The following is a 26,623-nucleotide window of genomic DNA, read 5'->3' on the forward strand; positions in this document are numbered from 1 at the left end:
CAATTATTAATTAAAGTATTCTCTTTTTAATGCAAAAAGCCGTTTTGAAAAATCACTTTTAGTTCTTGAGAAATAAATTTTTGAAACAATCGACAATTTCTTAGAATTTTGCGATTACCGCCGATTTTTAAAAATTCGTATAAAATCCATTTCTTGAGATATTAATATGAAAATTTCCCAAAGTGTTAATAAGAGTGTCCTCTTTCCAATGAACTAACACGTTTTGAAAAATAACTTTTAGTTTTTGAGAAAACAATATTTGAAGTTTTTGATAAAATTTTCGATGTTCCAATTTTCATCGATAACTTTCAAAATTCGTTATAAAATTCATTTCTTGAAGGATCCTTGTTGAAATATCACCAATTATTAATTAAAGTATCTTCTTTTTAATGCAACAAGCCGTTTTGAAAAATCGCTTTTAGTTCTTGAGAAATAAATTTTTGAAATAATCGACAATTTCTTAGAATTTTGCAATTTTCGCCGATTAAGTTTTAAAAATTCGTATAAAATCCATTTCTTGGAATATGAATATGAAAATTTTCCAAAGTGTTAATAAAAGTATCCTCTTTCCAATGAACTAACCCGTTGTGAAAAATAACGTTTAGTTTTTGAGAAATACATTTTTGAAATAATCGACCATTTTTTCGAATTTTGCAATTTCCGCCGATTAAGTTTTAAAAATTCGTATAAAATCCCTTTCTTCGAATATGAGTATGAAAATTTCCTAAAGTATTAATAAAAGTGTCATCTTTCCAATGAACCAACCTGTTTTGAAAAGTAATTTAGTTTTTGAGAAAACAATATTTGAAGTTTTCATAAAATTTTCGATGTTGCAATTTTCATCGATAACTTTCAAAATTCGTTATAAAATGCATTTCTTGAAGGATCCTTGTGGAAATATCACCAATTATTAATTAAAGTATTCTCTTTTTAATGCAAAAAGCCGTTTTGAAATATCACTTATAGTTCTTGAGAAATAAATTTTTGAAATGATCGACAATTTTTTCAAATTTTGCAATTTTCGCCGATTAAGTTTTGAAAATTCGTATAAAATCCATTTCTTGGAATATGAGTATGAAAATTTCCTAAAGTATTAATAAAAGTGTCCTCGTTCCAATGAACCAACCCGTTTTAAAAAATAACTTTTAGTTTTTGAGAAAACAATATTTGAAGTTTTGATAAAATTTTCGATGTTACAATTTTTATCAATATTTTGCAAAATTCGCCACAAAATTAATTACTTGAAGGATCCTTGTGGAAATATCACCAACTATTAATTAAAGTATCTTCTTTTTAATGCAACAAGCCGTTTTGAAAAATCGCTTTTAGTTTTTGAGAAATAAATTTTTAAAATGATCGTAAATTTTTTCAAATTTTGCGGTTTCTGCCGATTAAGTTTTAAAAATTCGTATAAAATCCATTTCTTGGAATATGACAATTTCCCAAAGTGTTAAATAAGAGTGTCCTCTTTCCAATGAACCAACACGTTTTGAAAAATAACTTTTAGTTTTTGAGAAAACAATATTTAAAGTTTTGATAAAATTTTCTTTGTTGCAATTTTCATCGATAACTTTCAAAATTCGTTATAAAATGCATTTCTTGAAGGATTCCTGTGGAAATATCACCAATTATTAATTAAAGTATTCTCTTTTGAATTCAACAAGCCGTTTTAAAAAATCGCTTTTAGTTCTTGAGAAATAAATTTTTAAAATAATCGACAATTTCTTCGAATTTTGCAATTTCCGCCGATTAAGTTTTAAAAATTCGTATAAAATCCATTTCTCGGATTATGAGTATGAAAATTTCCCAAAGTGTTAATAAAAGTGTCCTCTTTCCAATGAACTAACCCGTTTTGAAAAATAACTTTTAGTTTTTGAGAAAACAATATTTGAAGTTTTGATAAAATTTTCGATGTTGCAATTTTCATCGATAATTTGCAAAATTCGCTATAAAATTAATTTCTTGAAGGATCCTTGTGGAAATATCACCAATTATTAAATAAAGTGTATTTATCCTCTTTTTAATGCAACAAGCCGTTTTGAAAAATCGCTTTTAGTTCTTGAGAAATAAATTTTTAAAATAATCGACAATTTCTTCGAATTTTGCAATATCCGCCGATTAAGTTTTAAAAATTCGTATAAAATCCATTTCTCGGAATATGAGTACGAAAATTTCCCAAAGTGTTAATAAGAGTGTCCTCATTCCAATGAACCAACACGTTTTGAAAAATCCGGCTTTTTGCAAAATCACTATCTGTTCCATCACTAGTAATTAGCAATAACGGTGTTTTATTTACTTGTTCTGAGCGATGAACATTTTTAGTTTTAGTGAGGTAATACTTGTGGGACTTGGTCCTGTTGCAGCCTTCAGATGTAAATAAATAAAATAAAACAGCAAGTTATTGAAAAATATAATATAAAATTTTATTCAATTAATTTTTTTCCTATTTACAAATAATATAAAATATTTTAAAAATTAATTCTATTATATACATTTACAAATTTCATTCGCGTATAAATCACCTAAAAAATACAATTAATAAAAATAATTAAGTAAAAAAAGGACGTATATTATTACGATTTCAATTACACAGTATTAAATAATTAAGCCTTATTATATTATACTTTAGTTCCGTTTTGTTGATGTTCCCCAATAGTAACTTGCGTTACAAAGGGTCCCCGATGTTGGTGGTTATTTTGATATTGCTGCCTCGTTACGTTTCTACCTTGCACGGGTTGCTGTCGCGGCAATGAATTATTCGAATTCGTGTCCTGGTAAGGAGGTGGAGCATGATAAGCGGCTTGATTCGGAGCCGCCGTTGTCCTAGTTCGAGAATTTAGCACCGTTTGAATACTCTCGTATTCGTAAAAATTCGATATAGGTCTTAGTTGATTATCCCTTGGTTGTCTTTGCGAATGATATTGATGTTGTTTCCGACTATAAAAAAATAAGCATTTAAGATGTGGCTTAAATTAAAACCCTAATTATCTCAACCTACATATGTATAATAAAATTACTTTCAAAAAATAATGATTACAACGAAAGAAAGAAATCAAAATACTAAAGAGGAAAAGATATGAAGAATGGAAAGATAGAACCACACACCTAATGAAAATAAAATATATATGCTCAATAAAAAAATCATTTAGTTGGTATAAAAAAATTTGATTAATTTTTTTATTAAACATACACAAAAACGAAACAAACATGCATAATTAAATTCGACGAATTTAATGTATAAATCTTTTTTACCACCAAATTTGTCAAATCAATGTTAAAACAACCAGTAGCAATCAAAAAAAAAGAAGAAACAATAACAGAGTGCAACCAAAAGATATGAAATATCGGGTGCGTTACCTTTCTTCCTCCACCTTTAACCTCTGCTGTTGCACCTGAAGGCGCATCTGCACAATTTGACTTTCAGATAACTGTTCTTTTCGGCTAATCGGACAAAACCATAACAAACATCATTAAAATTCGTTAAAAAAACGGAAACAATCACGAGTTAGTAAACATAAAATGATTTTTATTTTATTTCGAGTTGTGCAGAGAAGTAAATTTAAAAAATTTTAAATTCTCTTTAAATATATAAATTTTTGGTGACCCAAATCCAAAATTAACTTTCGTAATAATTAAGAGATTTACCTTATCCTGCTTTGTAGCTCATTGTAATTAACGTAATGCGTGAAAGGTACTGAGGATTCCGTTATTCCTGATCTACTTCCTGGTCTGCCATATTCGTTGAAATTGGGTTCATTTCTCTGTAAAATCAAATTTAATTAAAACAATCGAAATTGTTTAGAAGATAAATAAAACGTACTCTTCGGTATACCTGCTCGTAGTGATTCTCCCTTTCATCTGAAGAATAGTAACCATGTCTCGATCCTTGACGATGATGATGATGGTGGTGGTGATGTCCTTTCGAACGATTTTGATTTTGATCTGTAGATTGGTTGCTATATCTTCCAGATGGGACGGCAGAACCTTCAGGAATTACCTGAAATATTTAACAAAATTATTAGTTAGGTTAAAAGTTTCTTCCTTTTTATGATATAATATACTATTATGTGTTATTAATGATAATTACCACACATCGCAAATGAATCTGAATTTCAAGACGATGAGATGCTACAACTGCACTTCTATAATTGTAGCCAAAAGACAAAATCGTAAGGGAAATGGGATTGATTGTTTCTACGTTTTGTTAATATCAAAGAAAAAGAATAAAGGTTTGTCAAGGAGCATTTGCAAGTATTAGCTTGGAACAAGTTAAAAGAATTAAGCGTTTACTTGTGAATGATGAAGTTTCTTGTGATAAACGAGGTACAAATATTAAAGGAAATGCCATTGAAGAAAGTGAAAGGAGTTCAAGTATCTAGATGCACGGCTTAATGTAAAAACAATGTACGAGTTGTTTCTTAAAAAATTTCCAGGCACAAAAATTAAATACGGTTACTACTACATTAAGTTGTGTCAATTAGCCTTCAAAAATCAAAAGTCAATCTCTAGGAGATAATGTAAAAAGAGCCGCTGTTTCTGGAAAGCTCATTCATGAAACACGAGTTCTATAATGCTTTAAAAACGACTTCAGAAGAATGTAAAGAACGACGAGATCTTGCAGCTATTGCATTTGATTACATACCGAATCTACAACTGCCACAGATCCATGTATAAGATTTCTTTTACCTATCTCAATTAAGTGTGTGTTCTGCATTCACGACTTAAAGACAAACAAATCTTTTTTTTATAGTTACCATGAGGGTGTAGCTGCAAAATGCCCTAATGAAGTCATAACATTCATAATGGAGTATATAGAAAAAAAAGTAATATAGCAAAAAAAGAATCACTGCATAATAAGAGCATGCATGGCCTTAACTGTAAGTGATGAGAGAAGGTTTCAAAAGGTGCAGCAGTCTTGCGACGACATTCTTCTTTGCCCTGTGACAGAGATTTTAGAATGATTTAGAGTGAGTTTATAATGTCCATACATTCATCTGAACTTATTATAACTTCTAGTGCCAAAAACGCTTTTATTGTAAAGGAAGTTGCAACAGAAGATATCATAGATTATAAAAACTGGTGGCCAAAATACTACAACGCTACATGTGCTTCAAAAAATTCAAGAAAGAAAGTAACACATTATTGCAAAAAAACAACATTTGCAATACACATTGACATTCTGCAAAGCGCATTGAGCTGAGAACAAAATTGTCCGGTATCGACGCCTGAAAACCCCAACGGACGTGCATAGTCCCATAAACTGAAAGATTTCATTCATTAATTGAGTAATTTTGTATGAATAACTTTTTTTGAAAAACTGCCGTTTATGTATTGGCGGTGTAAGAGTTCCTTTATATCATATATTAAGGGTGTGCACGTCCGTTCTGAACTGTATCTTTTGATAAAGGTAGGGAGGCCGTGCTGATGTTATAATGTTGAAGTAAGTTGTTGCACAATGCAATTTTCTTCGATTTATCATATTTAGCCAACTCACTTCAACCAATTTGTGACTGATGTGTTCTCGCCGTCTTATCCCGAAAATAAATCGAAGGCATGAATTTTGTATTTTTAGGCATGCTTTATAAATAATTTTTAATTGATTGTAGGCAGAACGGATCTTTTTAGTGATGTATTCATTGAAAGTTAGGTTCTCATCAATGATCATATCAAGACTCTTCACTGAGTTTTTACATGTCAATTGTTTGTTTCCTATTCTTATGTCGATTCTGTCTTTAATCGTTTCTCTAAGTTTCTTTGGACCAAAAACAATAATGTCTGTTTTTGATTAGTTAAGTAACAAATTATGACGACGAGACACCTCCACAAGAGTGTCCAGATCGGCAATCGGTCTTAGATCCGTCATCCTCTGTGGAGTATTAATTGTGGGGAGGGGATTTATTAAAGATATTTTCCATGCTTCTGGAAAAAGACTAGTCCCAATTACGCAATTTATAATATGCCTAATATATGGTGTAATATGTTGGCAACATAGTTTGTGGCATTACTCTTTATCCATCTTACAATTTCCTCCACCCTAACATCTATCTAACACCTTAACAATCTCATTAAACTCAAAAACATGACCACGTATAGCTCTATTTAAATAATGATTATAGAGGTCTACGTCATACTCCAAGGTACTTCCCCCCGAAAAATGTTTATTTAATTCATTCAAGTTTCTGAGGTGTACAGGTATTGCTATCTGTTTTCTATTAAAAAGTCCGGCCTTTCTTAGCGCTGTCCACTTATTGTCAACACTTCCTATTTGTAATTCAAAATAAATTCTACGTTCTGTACGAATAGCTTCCGTGACTGTTTTTCTCATAGCTTTGTAAAAAGTCCATTTGTGTGGTAATTTAGATGCTCTAAAATCACGATATGCTTTATCTCTAAGTTTTTGCATGGACCTGATAGTGTCGGTAATCCATGGTGCCTGAGATTTTACAAATTTACAGGTCCTTTGTGGATAATGCACCTCCAGAACACTAAGTATGGCGCTGCTTAAGAAATTTACTTTAATGTCGACATCTGGCATGTCAAAAATACAGAAGAAAGGAATCTTGTACAGATCCTCCATGAGTCTATCATACTGAAAATCACCGAAACAGCGAATGGTCGTGACTATGGACGCCCTTGGCGGAGACTTTACCTTCAATTTCATGTTACACGTGTCGGTTTATCTACTATTTATCACAATCCAGCAGAGTACAAAAGATCCTGCAATGCCTTAGCCTTTCGATCAGTTATTTCCATCATATCAATATTCAAATCCCCCTAAACAATCAGAACACTATTTGCATAAATGAATCTCAAATTAAAAAGAAAATTTAATTCATTCCCGTAATTGTTGTAATCGCTTATAATTATTTGTGCAGTCCATTGTAAATAATTTTGATGTTGGTAATTAGATTCTAAAAGAAATTAATCAACTCTGTTAGGAGAGCGACCTTGAGTAGTGACAGCTGATTTGAGAAGAAAATAAATAAACAAGTAGCATTTCAATGCCAGAAATCTTTTAAGTATGATGCAGATGATTCAAATAAACTAAATTCTTTTAAATAAACTTTAATTATTTAATTAAAATTGAAATTACCTGTACTTGTTCTGCATGATGATGAACAAACCCATGTTTTTGATATAAAGGTTCAACACGTTCAACTCTCTCATTTTGACTTTTACTATCACTCCCTTGCGAATGTTGTGTGGAATTCGAAGATTCGTTTAATTGCTCCGTGGATTTTTGCGCCTCCTCAAATTCCCCGGTTTGATGATAATGCTGGGGAACTTCCGGTTCCATTTTTCGATGTTTTCCGAAACGAAACATCGAACCAATTCCTTTCAGAATACCAGGCTTCTTTTTCACCGCTTTATGTTTTGCGTCGAGAGCAGCGTTTAATGAAGATTGTCTTGGACCTCCTCTTACGTTAGTAAATCCATCGATTTCACGTTCCTCAACCGGTGGATCAACTAACCAATGTTTTTTCGCAGCTACATACACAATAATTACATAAATAAAAATCATTTTATTAAAATAAAAATCTTACATATTTCACTACGATGATTTGGATCAACTGCAACGGCGGCTCTGAACCTTTCTTCACATCCACGACCTCTAAGAACTTTTAAAGCACCATTAGGACCTCTAAAGCTATAAGCTGGATCTCCTTCTTCTTTCATTTGAATTTCTTGAACCATCGTTTGTAACGATTCTAAACTTGATGATTTTTTCATTCCAAGTGATGGGCCTAATTGTCCCAATTTATCAGCGTCTATTAATTTAGGAATAAATTAATTAAGACATGAATTACAAAATTGATTCATTATGATATAAATTAAAAGTGCATCGTTTGGCATTCAAGGAAAAGTGTTAGACTCTAACTAATAGTGTTAATAAACTCCACCAAAAACTAAAAAAAAACAATTTGGCGTTTAAAACGCTTAGAACATGCTTACATTCGGGGTGTTCATGTGATCTGTTGACGCTTATTACAGATTCCACGGATCCGACTCTTACTAAATTTGCTGTTAAAGGACAAATGATTTAACATTTAGATGAATGTTATATTACAAATATCGTGATTTTTTTTTTGAAATGAGTTTTTAATGATTGTTTTTAAATAATTTAAAAAGAATACGTACTTTCATGTCCTTTATTTTTGTCCCTTTCTTCCCGCATCTTCTTACTTCTTTGATAAGTATCGGTGTTTTTAGCGTCTAAAGTTGCGTGTCTTTTCTCTGACATGCTTTGCCTACCAAAAGCGTCTCTTGAAAAACCAGCCGGATTTTCTAACGATAATTGACTCGCATAAGTTGCATCAGTACAAGCTACTTGTGATGAAGATTCAGTACTTTTATCGCAAGTTGATCCAGATAAACTAGCTTTTCCATCAGGTTCATGTTCATTTCGGCTTTCAATGTTAGTTGTTGTGCTTGTAGTGGGTAATGTAATTTTTGTTCTAAATAAAAAAATAATTTAATAGAATAAAATTTTAGATTATTAACTATTATTGTGTAAAAATGTGTAAGAAAGTGAAGAAGCAACTGTCCAATTATTGCCTGCAAGGTCCAGGGATTGATTTAAGATTGTATTTTTCATTATTCCACTAGTGGAATAAAGTAACTTTATTCCACTAGTGGATAAAGTGGTACTTTATACGATTCATAAGTGTGGATAAAACTTCAATTATAAGGTGATTATGGATAATAGTTATTTATTGTGTAAGTTTTTTAGACAGTAAAATCATCTCAATAAAATGCATCTAAAACACGCATGCAATACAACGTATTATCCACAATCATTTAGAATCAAAATCGCCAAAATTTCATCTGATGTTATCAAAAAATGATTTGCAAAAATCATTAAAAATTTGCTCAAAAATCCTTGCAATTAACTGAAAAAACATTGGGAGGTGTTGAATTACAAGCTGGTTATTAATGGAAAGGATGTAAAATATGACAAATCAAAGAACGAAATATCTATTAATATAAATAATAAATAGGATGTGATTGATTTAGGATTGTATTTTCCATTATTCCACTAGCGGAATAAAGTTATTTTATTATTCCACTAGTGGAATAAAGTTACTTTATTATTTCACTAGTGGAATAAAGTTACTTTATTATTCCACTAGTGGATAAAGTGGTACTTTATACAGTTCATAAATATGAATAAAACTTCAATTATAAGGTGATTGTGGATAAAATTAATTATTACCTTGATATTTGATGAGGTAAAACCCTAGTTCCATATTCATCTTCAATTAAAATCGGTTCAGAATTCGGTAAACTAAGCGAAGTAGTTGTAATGTTGGGTGAAAGATGATCATTAAACATAGTTGCATTCCATGTATCATGTGTGGCCCTATAATAACTTTCATTTCTAAGTTGTTGTTGTTGGTTTTTATTTCCAGTTAATCTCTCCAAAACGGGATTCCAAGTATGCAAAGGACTAAGCGGTTGAATAATTTGATGTTGTTTCCCTGGAGGTGATTTATTAGGATTAAAAATAACCGTACCAGTCGAACCTGAACTCGCATTAGAATGATCAGTTAATGAAGGATCGCTTTCGTGCGATTGTAAATTTTCGCTTGATGGATGATTTGTATTGCGATTAGGTCCAGGTGATGAAGCTCTTCTAGCTATAGTTAAAGTAATATTACCAGGAACGGGTCCTTCCGTATGACACATCGCTTTTCGTAAAGTTTCCATTGCATCGCTGTTAGTTTGTTGCAACAAAGAAACCCCATTTACGTTAAGCAATTGATCGTTTGTCCTCAGTCTTTTATCCCTAGACGCGGCTCCACCATTAATGACACTTTTAATAAAAATACCTAAATCTTGGGAGCCACTTGTTTTTCCCTTCACACTTATTCCTAATCCAGCTTTTTCAGAATCATGAACGGGAATGTTGAAAGTTAAAATTTCTTTGTGTTTCCAAGGAAATTGCGAACTTTCGTCCACTTTCTCTGGCGGCTAAAATTGGATAACGTTTTGTTAGTATTAAATAAAATGATTTTTTATGTACAGGATATCTGAGTAAAGTTGGTACCTTATCTATTATATCCATTACTAAACCATGGACTATTTTGGCATATTTATGCAAAATAATCGTGGTAAAGCCATTAAAAAAAAAAGTCTACTTTAAAAAATGAATTAACTCTTATGAAGTAAAGTATGAGTGCATAGTTTGATCATGAATCCAAAAGGTTACAATAAAACCTTCTAATTATTGAATTAAAATCAGACTTTTTGAGTAAAACACGATGATATGTAATTATAAGTTATAATTCCTTGTAATAAGTAGTATTACTAAGTATTAGTGATGAAAGGGATAGTAATTTTGAAAATACCGGATATCCGGTTATACGGCATATCTACGCGGCCATTATGGTTATAATTTCTGGTGCATTTCTGAATAAAAATGAAATTAATAAGAAAGCTAATAAGACGCGTCAACTTATTTGGATCCAAGATAAACTTTTTTGATGCTGATTTAACTAACGAAGTAACACTAAAAAGAGGATACGTTAATTAATAATTGGTGATAGGTATTTCCACAAGGATCCTTCAAGAAATTAATTTTATAGCGAATTTTGAAAGTTATCGATGAAAATTGCAACATCGAAAATTTTATCAAAACTTCAAATATTGTTTTCTCAAAAACTAAAAGATATTTTTCAAAACGGGTTGGTTCATTGGAAAGAAGACACTTTTATTAACACTTTGTGAAATTTTCATACTCATATTCCATGAACTAGAATTTGTACGAATTTTTAAAACTTAATCGGCGAAAATTACAAAATTCAAAAAAATTGTCGATTATTTCAAAAATTTATTTCTCAAGAACTGAAAGTGATTTTTCAAAACGGCTTTTTGCATTAAAAAGAGGATACTTTAATTAATAATTGGCGATATTTCCACAAGCATCCTTCAAAAAATTAATTTTGTAGCGAATTTTGAAAATTATCGATAAAAATTGCAACATAGAAAATTTGATCAAAACTTCAAATATTGTTTTTTCAAAAACTAAAAGTTATTTTCCAAAACGTGTTGGTTCATTGGAAAGAGGACACTTTTATTAACATTTTGGGAAATGTTCATACTCATATTCCAAGAAATCGATTTTATACGAATTTTAAAACTTAATCGACGAAATTCGAACAAATTGTCGATCACTTCAAAAATTTATTTCTCAAAAACTAAAAGTGATTTTTCAAAACGGCTTTTTGCATTAAAAAGAGGATACTTTAATTAATAATTGGTGATATTTCCACAAGGATACTTCAAGAAATTAATTTTATAGCGAATTTTGAAAATTATCGATGAAAAGTGCAACATCGAAAATTTTATCAAAACTTCAAATATTGTTTTCTCAAAAACTAAAAGCTATTTTTCAAAACGGGTTCGTTTATTGAAAAGAAGACACTTTTATTAACATTTTGGGAATGTTCATACTCATATTCCAAGAAATCGATTTTATACGAATTTTAAAACTTAATCGACGAAATTCGAACAAATTGTCGATCACTTCAAAAATTTATTTCTCAAAAACTAAAAGTGATTTTTCAAAACGGCTTCTTGTATCAAAAAGAGGATACTTTAATTAATAATTGGTGATATTTCCACAAGGATACTTCAAGAAATTAATTTTATAGCGAATTTTGAAAATTATCGATGAAAAGTGCAACATCGAAAATTTTATCAAAACTTCATATATTGTTTTCTCAAAAACTAAAAGTTATTTTTCAAAACGTGTTAGTTCATTGGAAAGAAGACACTTTTATTAACATTTTGGGCAATGTTCATACCCATATTCCAAGAAATCGATTTTATACGAATTTTTAAAACTTAATCGGCGAAAATTACAAAATTCGAAAAAATTGTCCTTCGTTGCAAAAATTTATTTCTCAAGAACTGGAAGTGATTTTTCAAAACGGCTTGTTGCATTAAAAAGAGGATACTTTAATTAATAATTGGTGCTATTTTCACAAGGATCCTTCAAAAAATTAATTTTATACCGAATTTTGCAAATTATCTATGAAAATTGCAACATCGAAAATTTCATCAAAACTTCAAATATTGTTTTCTCAAAAACTAAAAGATATTTTTCAAAACGTGTTAGTTCATTGGAAAGAAGACACTTTTATTAACATTTTGGGAAATGTTCATACCCATATTCCAAGAAATCGATTTTATACGAATTTTTAAAACTTAATCGGCGAAAATTACAAAATTCGAAAAAATTGTCCTTCGTTGCAAAAATTTATTTCTCAAGAACTGGAAGTGATTTTTCAAAACGGCTTGTTGCATTAAAAAGAGGATACTTTAATTAATAATTGGTGCTATTTTCACAAGGATCCTTCAAAAAATTAATTTTATACCGAATTTTGCAAATTATCTATGAAAATTGCAACATCGAAAATTTCATCAAAACTTCAAATATTGTTTTCTCAAAAACTAAAAGATATTTTTCAAAACGGGTTTTTTCATTGGAAAGAAGACACTTTTATTAACACTTTTGGAAATTTTCATACTCATATTTCATGAACTAGATTTTGTACAAATTTTTAAAACTTAATCGGCGAAAATTACAAAATTCGAAAAAATTATCGATTATTTCAAAAATTTATTTCTCAAGAAGTGAAAGTGATTTTTCAAAACGGCTTGTTGCATTAAAAAGAGGATAATTTAATTAAAAATTGGTGATATTTCGACAAGGATCTTTCAAGAAATTAATTTTATAGCGAATTTTGCAAATTATCGATGAAAATTGCAACATCGAAAATTTTACCAAAACTTTATATATTGTTTTCTCAAAAACTAAAAGTTATTTTTCAAAACGTGTTTGTTTATTGAAAAGAGAACACTTTTATTAACACTTTGGGACATTTTCATACTCATATCCCAAGAAATGGATTTTATACGAATTTTTAAAACTTAATCGGCGACAGTTCTGTTAGTAAAATGAACGTGATGATGAATTACAAGCGAAGAGAAGAAAACTAGACGAAACTGCAACAAGACATTTTATATATCGTATTAGGATTGTTTCAATGAGGTTGCTAATGACAAACCAGATATAAATAAAGTTATATTCAATGAAAAAAGTCCTATTGGGGTTGAACTTGATTATTATCTGCAGTGTCCAAAACCTAAAAGAGATACTAATTCCTGTGAATGGTGGAGTACTAAGTAATAGTAAATGTTTTACAGTTTTGTTCAAGTACAGTAATACAAAAACCAGCAAAATTACCTAAGGATTTGTTGCCTAAAGATATGGCTAAAAAATGTGGTAAGATAAATGATAATTTGATGAATTATGAGAAAATTGAGTATTTAAGACCATACAGAAGATAAGAACGTGAAATCACCTATAATTATTGAAACCGTTATGATATGAGCAATTACCAAAAAAAGTTCAAGCATGCCACTAAACAAAAATGGTTGAAAAACACTGCTCTACTTGTTTGGATTAAAATAGAACTTTAGCGCAGCCTCTTTTTGAGACTTAAAGGCAGATATCCTAAGATAAATCGAAATATATTACTACAATAGAATCAGATAGTTCAGAACGTCATAAACATTTATGACAATACATATTAAGCCTGTTTTGGTTCAAGAGTTCTATAGCTCCGAATAGTTCTGAACCTTTCTGCGCATTTATTTAATTTGCAATATGTGTGCGCAGAAAAATTTAGAACTACTCGTAACTACATGACTCTTGAACCAAAACCCTATTATTATACAAAGGCCTCTTGCTATCATTGTTAAAAACCAAATTGCCTGAGAAGCGCGAGAAAGAATAAACGCATTGAAGGTAATTATTAATTGAGTTTTGGACGTTTTTTTTATGTTCTCGCGATGATGCGAGCATTCGGTAATGAGAATCTGACGATGGTGTGAACACGAAATTATTTACATTGAACGCCGTATCGAGGAAATCCCTTATTTTGTACTTTGAAGCACATTCAACATATCGTGTGTATAAAGGTAGCTATGTGCCTCCGATGTAAATACATTGTGCTGTGAATGCTTAGAACAAGATGGGGAAATTAAAATAATTTTTGAGTTTAAGAGAAAAAGCTAATATAATCAAAGAAGGTAAAAGAGGAATGTCATTTACGACGATATCTAAAAAATACGGAGTTCAAAATCAACAATTTGTGGTATAAAAGGATGAAAAACTTATTGTCGATAAATACGCTAAAACCATCAAAAAAGTGCACCTTAAAAAAGTCAGCATTTCCACTTTTAGAAGAGAAATTGTACAATTGGTTTATTAAAGAAAAAGAAATATGCTGAAACTAAAGTATTGTCATTATCAAAACAATTGAACATTGATTCTTTCACTGCCAGTGATGGTTGGCTGCAAAGAGTTAAACATCGTCGTGGCTTAAGGTTTTTGAAAATCGCAGGGGAGAAATTATCGGTCAACCCAGATGCAATAGACCCTTTTAAAGAGGATCTAAAAGTATGATTCAAAAGCATGACCTAAAGCGGCATCAAATTTATAATGCTGATGAGACAAGATTGTATTGGCGCTTATTGCCTGACAAAACTTATGTCTCATTAGCAGAAAAAACTGCTCCTGAATTAAAAATTTCGAAGCAACGACTGACGTTGTGTAACGTTGTCCTTGAAACATACATAAGCTGAAATCATTAGTGATAAGGAAAACAAAAAAATACAAATTTTAACAACTCATTGCTGTTCAAAAGCACTAAGAAGGCGTGGATGACCGGGGAACTCTTTAAGGAGTGATTTTTTCAACATTTTGTACCTGAAGATCATATTTCAAAATTATATTACACAATTCGTAGGTGAGATGTTTTCTGCGTGCTCAGGAGTTATCTCAAAATGCAATGCTCGTTGTGGATAACGCACCGTCCCATCCACCAACAACAGAACTGAGGACTAAAGATCTTTGCGATGATCTTTGTAAAATTCTTATCTCAAAATATTTTAAGGCTTACCAAACTGTACTATAGAAACAGTTTGCTCAATTCTGTTGTACCAACGGAAGAAGGAATAGCTGCAGCACTCAGTAAGAAACATCCTCTCAGATTTTAATCAACATAATGAAGATGTAGACGAAGATAACATTCCGTTAAGTATATTAAGGGAAAAATTAAGATGTGAAAAAACTTTGGTCCTTGATGCTATTAGGGAATAGATTTACTATTATAGAATAAATTTACTACACGAAGTAGCTCAACTAAGTTAATGCATAAGTGGTTTTAGAAGTCGATAGCAAAATCATAAACTGCAGATTTTAGGGTGGCTACACTGCTGCAGATGCGGAAGATTTAGACAAGGATGAGGCAGTAGATGTTGTGGAAATGTCTTCTTCAGATGAAGATGAAAGTGACTGAACTGAAAAAAAAATTTGCCATTTCGATGCAATTAAACCATTTAATGTTGCTGTAAAATGGTCAAATCAAAATTCCATAAATATAAGTGAAATCATCACCAAGTGAAAGCAATTCAAGGAAAATCAGTTATGGTCAAAATTGCCCAAAAAGCTTAATTTATTTAATTACAACCTCGTTTCTATGAACACCCTCATTAGTATGACCGACCCACTGTATTTTTGTACTGTACTTCTCTTTACACATACCCAATAACAATGCAGCCTTTTAACAAAGCTGCATTTACCATTGGCTTTTCACATAATAATCAGTGCCCATGGAAGAACAGTATATGTCAATTATTATGTGTTAATAAAGTACATAGCCAGAAAGTACTTTGCTCAGACACTTCTTGAGTCATCTTGAGAGTATATTTTTGACCAGCATAATCTCAACTTTTGTAACTTATTTATTTCATTTTAATTTTAATTTCTAGTTTGCAAGGTTAACCTTTTTGATCAATAAATTAAGTGGTTTTGTAAACAATATTTTTAGCATGATTTGTCCTGATTTAAACAATTAAGTAGTGGTCCACCTTAATTAAATATCCTGTACATTAAAAAAAAATCTACGTGCAAAGCAACACTAAAATAAAACACTACTAACATTCACATTATCTTGAAATTGAGATATGATTTTGGCAACCCCCGATTTCTCTGGGGTGTTGCGATTTTGTATGTGACCCTGAGGCAACGGAGGGATTGTAGGGGGCGTGTTACTTTCCCTTCTTCCCTCACCAACCTCCTCTTCTTTTTCAGGACACTCATCTACACCCTGTAGGACAACAATACAAAAATGATAGTGAATGAAAAATTAACTCTACATTTTGCATTTACACTAGACAACTACAAAAGCAAACGTTAATTAAAAATGATGGTTCTTACAATAATTCGGGGTAAATTCATGTCTGTTACGTCTTGTTGTCTTGATACTACGATTGTTACTTTACTTCCTGTTGGTGCGTTTCTTAAAACTGCCACAGCTTCCGCTTGACTTTTTCCGGTCATTTCGACGCCGTTTACTTCTAATAAACGATCGCCGATTTTTAATCGACCGTCTTCAATAGCTGCACCCTATTTATTTAAAAATAAATTAATTTAAATTTCAAAAATCATTTTTTTATGTGTAAAATTACCTTTGAAATAATATTTTTTATATAAATAGGACAATTCCCACCAGCGGGATTATCTCGCGTTGTTATACTAAAACCTAATCCATGTGGACCTTTAATTAAATCGATTTCAATTTTTCTACCAATTTTTCTAGTGTTTGCTTGAAGCAAAGATTTTAAATTTCTTTGAACAGCAGGAAGCTTCTTTGTAGGCGAAACAGTTGCTACTTTGGTGTTTGTAGTCTCTGGAATGTAACCTACACATTGTTGTAATAAATTTAATTAATTTAATTATGTAAGGCTTACGTTTCTGTTCGCACTCAACCAACACGTTTTCTTTGTCATCTGGAAACCTTGGGTAAACAGGAGGAGGAGGTTTTCGAATGTTTTCTGAGGAATTATTGTTTCGTATCACCCTTAATCTCAACTCTGTTGAGGTCAGAGATAACTTAAATAATTCTTGCACCCTAAAATTAAAATTACAAAAAAATAATTTTAATTGATTAAGATTGAGAATAATTTACCTTTGAAATGGCATATTCAATAAATTTTGGCCGTTAATTTCAATGATCCGATCATAAACAGCTAATCTTCCATCTCTATCTATTCGTCCACCAGGTTCGATTCCTTGAACGAGTAATCCGCGATCTTTGCCCGATTTATCGTAATCAGGGACTACGTGAATTCCTAAAGGTCCCAGTTCATTTCTTATAATAATCACTTCACTCCTAATAAATGTTAAATAAATGTTAATTAAATTAAAAATTAATTTTTTTACAACGTACTTCTCATCAGCATTTAAAACTGGACTAGTGGAATTTGCTTGACCTAACGGTTCTTTTCTTTTGGTTTCTCTAGGCAGCGAAGTATGCGATCTTGCTGAGGCAGCTCTTTCTGCAGCTTCAGCCCATCTATATCTTTAAGATTAAAATAAGTAATTTAAAATTAAAATAATTTAAGATTTATACCCCATTCCTTCCCCCAAAAATTGCATGGATAATCTATTACTTCCATCCCTAGCAACTCGTTTAAATCCTTGATCCTCTTCATCCTCCCGTGAATCTTCAACCCATTCTCCACTATAACTTACATTTGGAGGTTCTAAAATTAACGGAGCCGCACTCCACCGTTTGGTGTGATCGGTAGAGGGAGGTGGACCAACTGGAAGTTGATTTAACGCCGGTTCACTACCTCTCCGAACTTGAAGAGCACCATTTCCTCCGGAAGCTATTTGTTCACCAGTTACTTCTATATCAGTTCTTGGATATGGAGGGTATTTATGATCCCCATCGTGGAATATATCGGGACTCCCAGTTCCAACACTACTTCCGCTGGCTCCATCACCACCCCCGTGATGATGTGCCCCATCTCCATCTTCAAAGCTAGCTAAAATTTGTTCCCTATCGTCCACAACATCACTCAAACGATCGTCTGGATCCAAAATTCCACCACCTTGCGATTGGAGATTATGCACCGAAACCCAAGAGTCCGGGCCCTTAAAAAAAGAAATCGTTTACGTTAGATGTGTGCAGTGTAAAACAAGTTTCTTGAAAAATTATGGTCCACATCAAGTTGAAATGCCTCGCTAATCCACTTTTGGTGTTCGTTGACGTATCGGAATGCGATCCATGTCATTCTTTATCTCAATAGGGGCATATTTTAACGGGAGAACGTTAAAAATCCCTCTACGTCGTCGGCCGCGAATTTATCAGGGCTCGGTCGTAAAAACTAAAAGCGTTCCCGGAGGCGGTGTAATCAAAATATTGAGCGAGTCTCGTGAAAGTACCAGTTGGCACGTTCTACTCAAGAAGAAAACTTTCTTCAAGGTCTTTTACCTACTATAATCGAACTGAATCGAAATGATTTGAAATGAATTGAATCAGGTGTTTTGCGAAAACTTACGAGACTACGCAGTAGTGTATATAAACACTTCAGATTCTGACATTCCTCGTCCATACCTCCGTTCTCGCAGTAGTTGAGATCCTTATCTGGTTTCTGAATATTTATGAGTATGTGAGTTGTAGATAACCCAGGATCTTAACGATTAGAGAGTATGGAAGGAAGGAGTCATAGTCTGGTGAGCAAAGCCTTGAGAACGCGCATCTTTATTTATTCTTTTGCGTTATGTGAACATCTGTGAATCTATTTGATGTTGATGGCATTTTCCGGTCATTTTAAATTAAATATGATTATAAATGAAGATGTATTTTTAATTTTTTTAAATGATTAAGAAACGTATTTAAAAAAAATTTCTTTGGTGTTGTTGACCTCGCGAATTTCTCTGCCATGAAGAGGATTTTATAGATTTTTTTATGAGTTGAAATTTACCATCTTATCTTACCTTTGAAGAAGATACGTCTGCTTTTAGATATTCAATGGTGGGGCGAGTGATAGAAATTCTAGTTGTGTCTCTATCGGGAACGTTCCTTTGCAATTTCTCCACGTTATAGGTGTGTCTCCACCCGAAGATTTGTACGATCTTTTCCGCAACTTCTGCACATTTCGGACCGGCATTCGTTGATTGACAACTATCGAACATTTTCTTGTGCACGATCGGTTTAAAGTTCACCACCTTTCACATTGCAACGATTTTTTCTACGTTATATTCTTAAAGTGAACGCGTTGCCTGTTATAAATCGTAAGAAATGAAACGTTAAAAAGGCATGTTAAAAATGGAGCATAAAAATAGACCTTTATCTTAGGAATTTCAATGCCCAATTAAGGTGTACTACGCAAGTCTATATGAACGTCATGAATTGAGGATCATACAATTTTCATGTATGTACGTAACGTACGTGTATGTTGTAAGGTATTTCAAGGTTGAGTTGGCAACTCACTCAGGCTTTGGTACCTTATTTAGAGGTGCAACTTATAGAGTTGCCGTTGTGGTGCTTATTCACGTCACGAATAAGATAAGACGCTAATGAGTAGTTTGGTTAATTTTAATAACTGTTCATTTTTATCCCGTTTAGGTTAATCCTATTAAAAAATTTTATTTATTATTTATGGCGTGGTAACACGTAACACGTGTTTGAGAGATATTAAATTGCTTTTCCGTTTGAAACGGTAGTGTTACGATAAAATAAAATCTTCCATTTTTGGTTACTTGGCGCAAGTGAACATGAACGAAGTACTTAATGGTATGGTGGTCGGGTTTATCTCGAGGCATGTTTAACATATTTCCATCAGCATATACCAGACCTGTTATTAACGGTTACGTAGGCATAAGCGTATTAACGGAATTGTTAGAAAATTGTTGGTAGCTGTCGGCTTTTCGCTGTTCACCGATTTTCTAGAGCGCAGTAGCCAATAGCTATTCACGTTTTGAGATGAGAAAATATATAAAAATGTTGCGAGTATCATTAAATATGATTACAAGAATTACAAAAGTAACCGTCGAGGTCTAGTTAATCCCAATCTGCGGAAAAGATGACAAAGCCGACGCCAAATAAATTACACTTAATTGGAGTACCTGAGAGCTGGTTTTAATTAGAATAATTTACCCTCCAGGGTAAGGTTAATGACGACCTTAAGAGAATCGTCTAGACATTTTTTTTGTTAATTACTAAATAGATACGTTAATGATTTCGAGTACATACTAAGAATTCTTGTTGGTGTACTTCGAGTTCAATAAACCAAAAAAAATCTATTCTTTATTTGCATAGCAATAAATCGCCTTACAAAACGTTTACCACTACAAAACAATAAAGTCGAAAATTTCCCAGCACATTTCCCACAATATACACAGCGGCGTTATGTCGCAAACGATCTATTATTCCATGCCGAGCCGTTTCTCCGCCATTTAGAAAGTATTCGACTGTTCGGTATGTACGGATTGCGTTAATTTTATTATTGGATTCGCATGGCATAGAAGAAGCTATTTAAGTTTTTGTATTGCACTGGGAACATTTTCGCAACAATATTCCCAATGAAAAAGCGAGACAAATTTGAGCTCCAATCAACGGCAATTTATTCAAATCAATTAAATTTGTATATATTAAACGTTTGCAACCCCGGTAGTTATAACGTTTATATTGATTAACTGTTCATTTTAATGAATAAGGCATTAACTCTCATCGGTATTTGGTGAACAAGTTTAACAGTTAGCTTAGTCCACTCTAAAGTTAAACTTTGATCTAACATAAACAAAAAAATTGCAAAAATCAGCAGAATGCGATCGTTGTGTTTGTACTTTGATAAGGTATGACGCATAACTGAAGAGAACAATCTGCTTCGATAATAAACTAAAACTATTAAGTGTGCGATTAATTTTTTTTTTCTTAAATTAGGCATTGAAATTTTTTTACATAATAATAATAACGTTACTTCTCCACGTACACAACTCGCAAAACTCACTGAACAAACACAAAAGGTGCCAGTGACGCAACGGACACAATGAAATTTTTGATGTTGCAGAGGGTCGGAATACGACGAACTGATGGTAAAAATAAAAAACCAAACACGTTAAACGGCGTCTTTTTCGAAGTGAAACACCTGATCACGCGCACAGGTAGCAGAGAACTGCTTTGGTAAACCCGACAACATTGCAAGGTGTGTGCACGTCCATGGTGGGGACGGATATCGCTGCTATTGTAGACGGTAGAAATCGCGACATAGTGGGTCCTACTTACTATTTCTGCAATATAGTGAAAGATTTTTTTTTGTCATTTATAACAAAAAAGGCAAGACAAAAAAAAATAAAATAATTACCCATTGTTTTGAGATAAACATACGTCTTAAGTTTATTATAATATTTTAAAAAAATGACTACTTTATTTTTAATCTAATTGTTATCAGAAGTATTTTAAGACTACAACAAAACAAGTTGTTAAGTCTAGAAATATCTGATTACTACATATTTTCATTTATTAAAAAATTAAAAAAACAAAATGATCTCGCCCAAGCGAGAAAGACCATTCATTTAAATAGTTCGCATTAAAGAAACGTATTGCTCTAACATCTTGATGCATAAATAACTATTTCCTCAAACGTGATTAAATGACAATTTCATAGACCTGTTTTCTTGGTGTAGAAGTTTTGTTTAATGGCGATGGAGTTAAAGTGATACAATTACAAGTTTTACATATTTAGGTATATTGGAGAATTAATCTTTGCATCGCGATTAGCAAGATCTATTTACCTTAAGTTGTTGCCTAATGAAAAATCATTTAGATCTTTAGGATACCATATAAACACAAACTTGCGAGCAACTCATTTAATGAAGCATCTTTTTTATATAGGAATGTGTAATACGGTCATGTTATGTTCAATAAAGAAATGTGAGTGGAAGGAAGGAGGGGAAATAGAATACAGAAAATATCAGTTATAAAATAGGAAACTCGAGTTTTGCAAAACTCGCTGAATTATCAAGACATTGATGCTTTCGATTACTTCCTGAATGGTTGTTTTCAGCTGAGAAATGCTTTCGGGGTTATTTAGAAAAACTTTGCTTTAATATTATTAAGAGATTTCCATTCTAGTGACCTCTTTGTGCCACAAAGTCGAAGTTGGATCAATGGGCTTACATGAATCACATCTTTCCAAAATCTGGACATCATTTTCTAAAACTTTATCGGGTTTAGTGCCAACCCAAAACATCATTCACAACAAATTCTTGTTTGTCAATTGTATTGACAATACTGTGGGCGAAACAGAAACGCTGTTAAATGGCAATGTCGCTCATTAAATTTCATAAGGAAGTCAGTCTGATTGATGTGCATGGACTACTTTGAAACACACATCGTGTTTTCTTGATATTTTCAGGCATTTTCACACTTGCTCAACGATTAACATTGCCAACACGTTGTAGCACCACAAATACTGATGAAATTAATGTTAAGGAGTTTGGTGGGATGGGTTATGTTGTATCAGGATGTTGGACTGCAATCATATGATAAAAAAATTGCAGGTACTATAAAAGATGTTCAAAAATTAGGGAATGTGGAGTAGATGTGACATTTTTTGCATTTAATTCTGAGTTCTGCTCTGTTAAAATCTCAATTACAAGTAAATTTCTGTAAATGCTCTTTCTTATCAGGGCAGTATTGATACCACAAGATATATGTAGTAATTTTCCTGGATTAAGCCGATGTTGCTTGCGCCCGAGGCATTACAATTAAAAGCATATCCATGTTAAACAATACATGTTGAAATGCCTCGGCTTACTCCGAAAAAACATACTTCCCGTTCCAAGTTAATCCGAGATCGCATGCAGCAGTGGCGCTTCAATATGTGTTCTATAACATTGTATCGATGTAGTATTAATTGTAATGCCTCGGCCGCAAGCTACCTCGGCTTAATCCCACAAAATTATTTAATAATTAGTTTTCCTTAATTAAATCCTGGACTTAATTAGCATTATAATAGTCTTGAGTAGTATATAACTGATCCTTTTTCTTTAATGCTGTTTCCACAACTCCAAAATCTGTCGTTTGGAAGAAATGAATGACCTGACAATAAAAATTTGTGATCAATAACGTTTATGTTATTATCAGCTCATTGAACAATCCTTAACCACATCAGTGCGAGCTTAATATTTCGGTTTCCACATCAATGTGATCTTGGGTTGTAACGTTCTGAATGTACTTCAGGCAGCAAGATGCTATTTCTTTTCTAACTCGAATTCTGTTATCATGAAAATAATGAACTTTCATTAAGAAAATACATATTTCGCTTATAGTATGCAACAGAAACAGATAATTTGGGATATGGAAGCGCCTTTTGTTGGTCAAAGGAAAATGCGAAATATTTATTTTGGTTCGTTGGTGCTAAGGTTTGATCTTCGTTTAAAACTTTTCGAGCCAGTTCCGCATTGCTTAAATGTATGCTATGTTCCTCTAAAAGGCTACTTTTTTTTGTTAGAAATCGCATTTTTGACATGTATCTTTATGTTCTCTGAGAAACATTTTTCTTAAGTTCAAATCAGAACTCAAGTATTTTTTGTTTGGATTTTTAGAACGCGTGTAATGTCTTTCATAGTGTGGAAAATCTTTTATATGATCTTTTATGGCATCTACTAGTTTCTCATCACTCTTTCTGCAAGATCCTTTCATTTTTCCACGTGTTTTCCTATTACCGTTGCTCTCAGAACCCTATGTAGTCTGCCTATAGTTATATCAAATGTTTCTATAAAGAACTTTTTACATACCGCAATGCTTTCTTTTTCCATATTAAAAAAGTATTTATAACTACAATCTCTGGCTGATCCTTTAAACTTTCTGTTTCGTCTTCTTTTTATTGGCGTACGCTGAGTAGATGCACACAAGAATATATTTATGATTACAAGTTGTAATAATCAATAATAATTGCAATAAGAAAGTTGTTTTAATTATAATAATTAGGAATGGACTTATTTCATATAAAAAAAAAAGTTTTGCAATAACATTTTTTTATGAGAAAACGACACTCAATTGAATGTATGATTATAAATATGGAAAGAGGATGTCTATATCTTACTAAAATTACAGTTAACTCATTTTTATAAAAAGCGGAGTTATACCACTTTCAAAAATAACAGCACAATTAATGTATGTATATCCATATAGTATCAAACAACATAAATTACAACGTGTGGGTATATAAGAATGGAAAAAACAAAAATTATATAAGAAGCTATAGAAACAAGGTACTGGAGATGGATATTAGGGTTGGAATAGGAATCGGAATGGGTATAGTGAAAGAGAAGGTGGAAATCGCAGAAAAATTGCAAGTGAAGTATAATAGATGTCCAATAAAACACATTTTTTGCGGAATCAGGTAAATAAAAGCAGCAATTAACACACAGCAGCTGATAACCATCTACTCTGGTCGTGAATATGAAACCATCTCTCTATCTGTTACCATGTGTTGAGGTTCGTACGTTTCCTAAACTGCCCGAACTCTGATCATCATTCACCAACCTCAACCTCAAACTTTGATTTCATAAACATTGTCCATGACATATTCAAGAACACTCGAAGACATCGTTTCGACATCTTTCAAAATCGGTACTTCGTCATACGTCTTCCATAGTCTCCAACATCTTGTAATGTGTAATATCTTGCAGTCTTGTAATTATTCTTAATATAATCTTTAATTATCATTATCCGCTCATGTTTCAAAGTCCAACTTACTCCAATATCAACTGGGGCCTCTTAATCATTTCCCAAGATATGTGTCAACATCCTTCTCCTCGATATCGTTGGTAACATTTTAAAATCAACCTTTATCTGAATCAGCATCGCTACTGGAATCTCTCAGCATCATCCAGGTTCATCAGACGCAGATGAAAAGTTTTCGATTGTATATTTTTTAGAACCAAAAGACAAAAAAGCTCTAACGGGTTTTGCACCAGGATTAGTATACCTCAAACTATCAAATATGAAAGTAGTAGTAAATAATGTTAGGCAAATTATAATCGAAAGTTGCAGTGTTAAGCAACGCATGGTCATAAATTTTATTATTAAAATTAGTGCAGAGTTCGTGCTGCATCCTTGTTTCATCGTCTTGTAATGTTTCAACTACTCGAATTGCACCTGAATGTCGAAGTGAAAATCTCCCCAAAAACTTTGCCTTTCACCGACCTCAACCTATCGAATTTTTCATCAAGAGTTGAACCTGCACCCTTATAAAATTCAATTGACCTAGAAACGGAAGGCAAACAAACGACATAGGCAGAGTCGAGCATTCGCTGACTTAAATCTGGAGTAACTCGATGCCCATTTATAGATTATCAATAATATTTGTGCTAACATACCTAACGTACCGTTATTATTTCAACAATTATCCATGCTTATCCTGAGGATGATTTTAGTTAATTGAAACCGGTAAAGATAAAAATAAATAATTTAATTTTAACCAACTTCTTCAACTTAAAAGTGGTATGTAATAAAACAATTTAATCAATTTCATCAGGTTACAAATAAAATAAATTTAATTAATAAATAATTAAATAACCAATTTACGACACTTTATATATATATATATATTTTCAATTAGGATAATTGAAAACTATAAAATCGAGAATTCTAAATTCCTTTCCAAACAAGAGTTAAATTTTTTCCAGTTTCCAATCTAATTCAGGTACCAAACGCATCCATTAATTTTCCGGCACAACCAATTAACCCAATTCAAAAGCCGCCTTTCACATTTATTAATGGCGAAGTGTAGCGCCCCGTTATCACAACATTCTGCAGAATTCTGTTTAAGGTTATTGGCCGTTGCGAAGAAGAAGAATTTGCGCAAAACCCGGAAATCGAAATTGAATTTTTCCTATTTTTCGATTTACGGTTCTCTTTGTTAATTTAGTTTTTAGCGTTTGTTATTATCTGGAAGTAGTGAGTAAAAAGCGAATGCGTTTTAAAGAAGATTGCTCGAAATAGAGTCTGGAAGCAACAGGTGCTGGCGGAAACGTGACTCGAACACATGTCGGGCGTAGTAAACATGTGCCGTCGATGGAAAAAAAATGTGTTTAACTTTTAGAAAGTCGTTTGAGAACTTAGACTCTGGAGATTGGTTAAAAAAATCTATCTATTGGTTATAAAATTAAATATTAATGCGATGAGTTACGTATAATTGACTGTTCCGTGCATGTCTTGATCATTGAACAGGCTAATTGCCTAGATGCATTTAGAAAGTTATGAAGGATAGAAATCATCTTCTTCATCTGAGGCATAAAATGAAAATGTAGTATTTTTATTTCTTCTTTGATGGTTAATATATCTTCGCGTTTATCTTCGGCGTATAAATTCGATGTAAAAAGAAAAAATAATTGCTAATACTTTCCCTATACAGATTCAAGACATGTATTAATAGAGCTTGTGCTGCCATCTCCCGCCAATTTACAACAGCCTGTTTGAAAAGGACTCCTTTTAATTCCAGCAATGATCCGGCATTCCTCGGAAATGTATTCAACGACTAGGCGCATACGCACGCATCTAATTTGAATACCGGGCCTCGCGATATACATAAGAATTTCAATCGCAATCCCACAATGTAGCTTTCGTCTCAAGATACATATTTCGTAACGTACAATTGGGTGATTATCATTTCTTCCGATAGATGGCACTCCTATCGCTCAGTCGGACAATGCCACATAATACGCCCGGCATAATGCGTTCGTATTTCT

At 32.3% G+C, this 26,623-nt stretch overlaps 1 protein-coding gene across 9 annotated transcripts in view; it reads right to left on the reverse strand.

Moving 5' to 3' along the window:
• Positions 1-2,398: 2,398 nt before the first annotated feature.
• LOC111421693 (par-3 family cell polarity regulator) overlaps positions 2,399-26,623 on the reverse strand; it is a 43,891-nt gene continuing 19,666 nt past the window's right edge. The window contains exons 1-18 of one of the 9 annotated variants that reach the window (XM_071201250.1): positions 20,857-21,020; positions 18,860-19,144; positions 17,487-18,013; positions 17,304-17,435; positions 17,043-17,246; positions 16,825-16,985; positions 16,543-16,763; positions 16,292-16,480; positions 16,014-16,181; positions 9,215-9,972; positions 8,140-8,456; positions 7,954-8,022; positions 7,545-7,769; positions 7,094-7,488; positions 3,821-3,997; positions 3,646-3,761; positions 3,358-3,441; positions 2,399-2,937 (exon numbers count right to left, since the gene is read on the reverse strand). In XM_071201250.1, coding sequence (XP_071057351.1) covers positions 2,619-2,937; positions 3,358-3,441; positions 3,646-3,761; positions 3,821-3,997; positions 7,094-7,488; positions 7,545-7,769; positions 7,954-8,022; positions 8,140-8,456; positions 9,215-9,972; positions 16,014-16,181; positions 16,292-16,480; positions 16,543-16,763; positions 16,825-16,985; positions 17,043-17,246; positions 17,304-17,435; positions 17,487-18,013; positions 18,860-19,057 — 4,260 coding nt within the window. In that variant the 5' untranslated portion in view covers positions 19,058-19,144; positions 20,857-21,020 and the 3' untranslated portion in view covers positions 2,399-2,618. Of the gene's footprint in view, positions 2,938-3,357; positions 3,442-3,645; positions 3,762-3,820; positions 3,998-7,093; positions 7,489-7,544; positions 7,770-7,953; positions 8,023-8,139; positions 8,457-9,214; positions 9,973-16,013; positions 16,182-16,291; positions 16,481-16,542; positions 16,776-16,824; positions 16,986-17,042; positions 17,247-17,303; positions 17,436-17,486; positions 18,014-18,859; positions 19,145-20,844; positions 21,021-26,623 lie in introns of those variants that run through there. The other 8 variants (XM_071201251.1, XM_071201249.1, XM_071201247.1 and 5 more) reach the window with 8 other exon arrangements.

Source organism: Onthophagus taurus, chromosome 1, assembly GCF_036711975.1.
Source record: "Onthophagus taurus isolate NC chromosome 1, IU_Otau_3.0, whole genome shotgun sequence".
Lineage (NCBI taxonomy): Eukaryota > Metazoa > Arthropoda > Insecta > Coleoptera > Scarabaeidae > Onthophagus > Onthophagus taurus.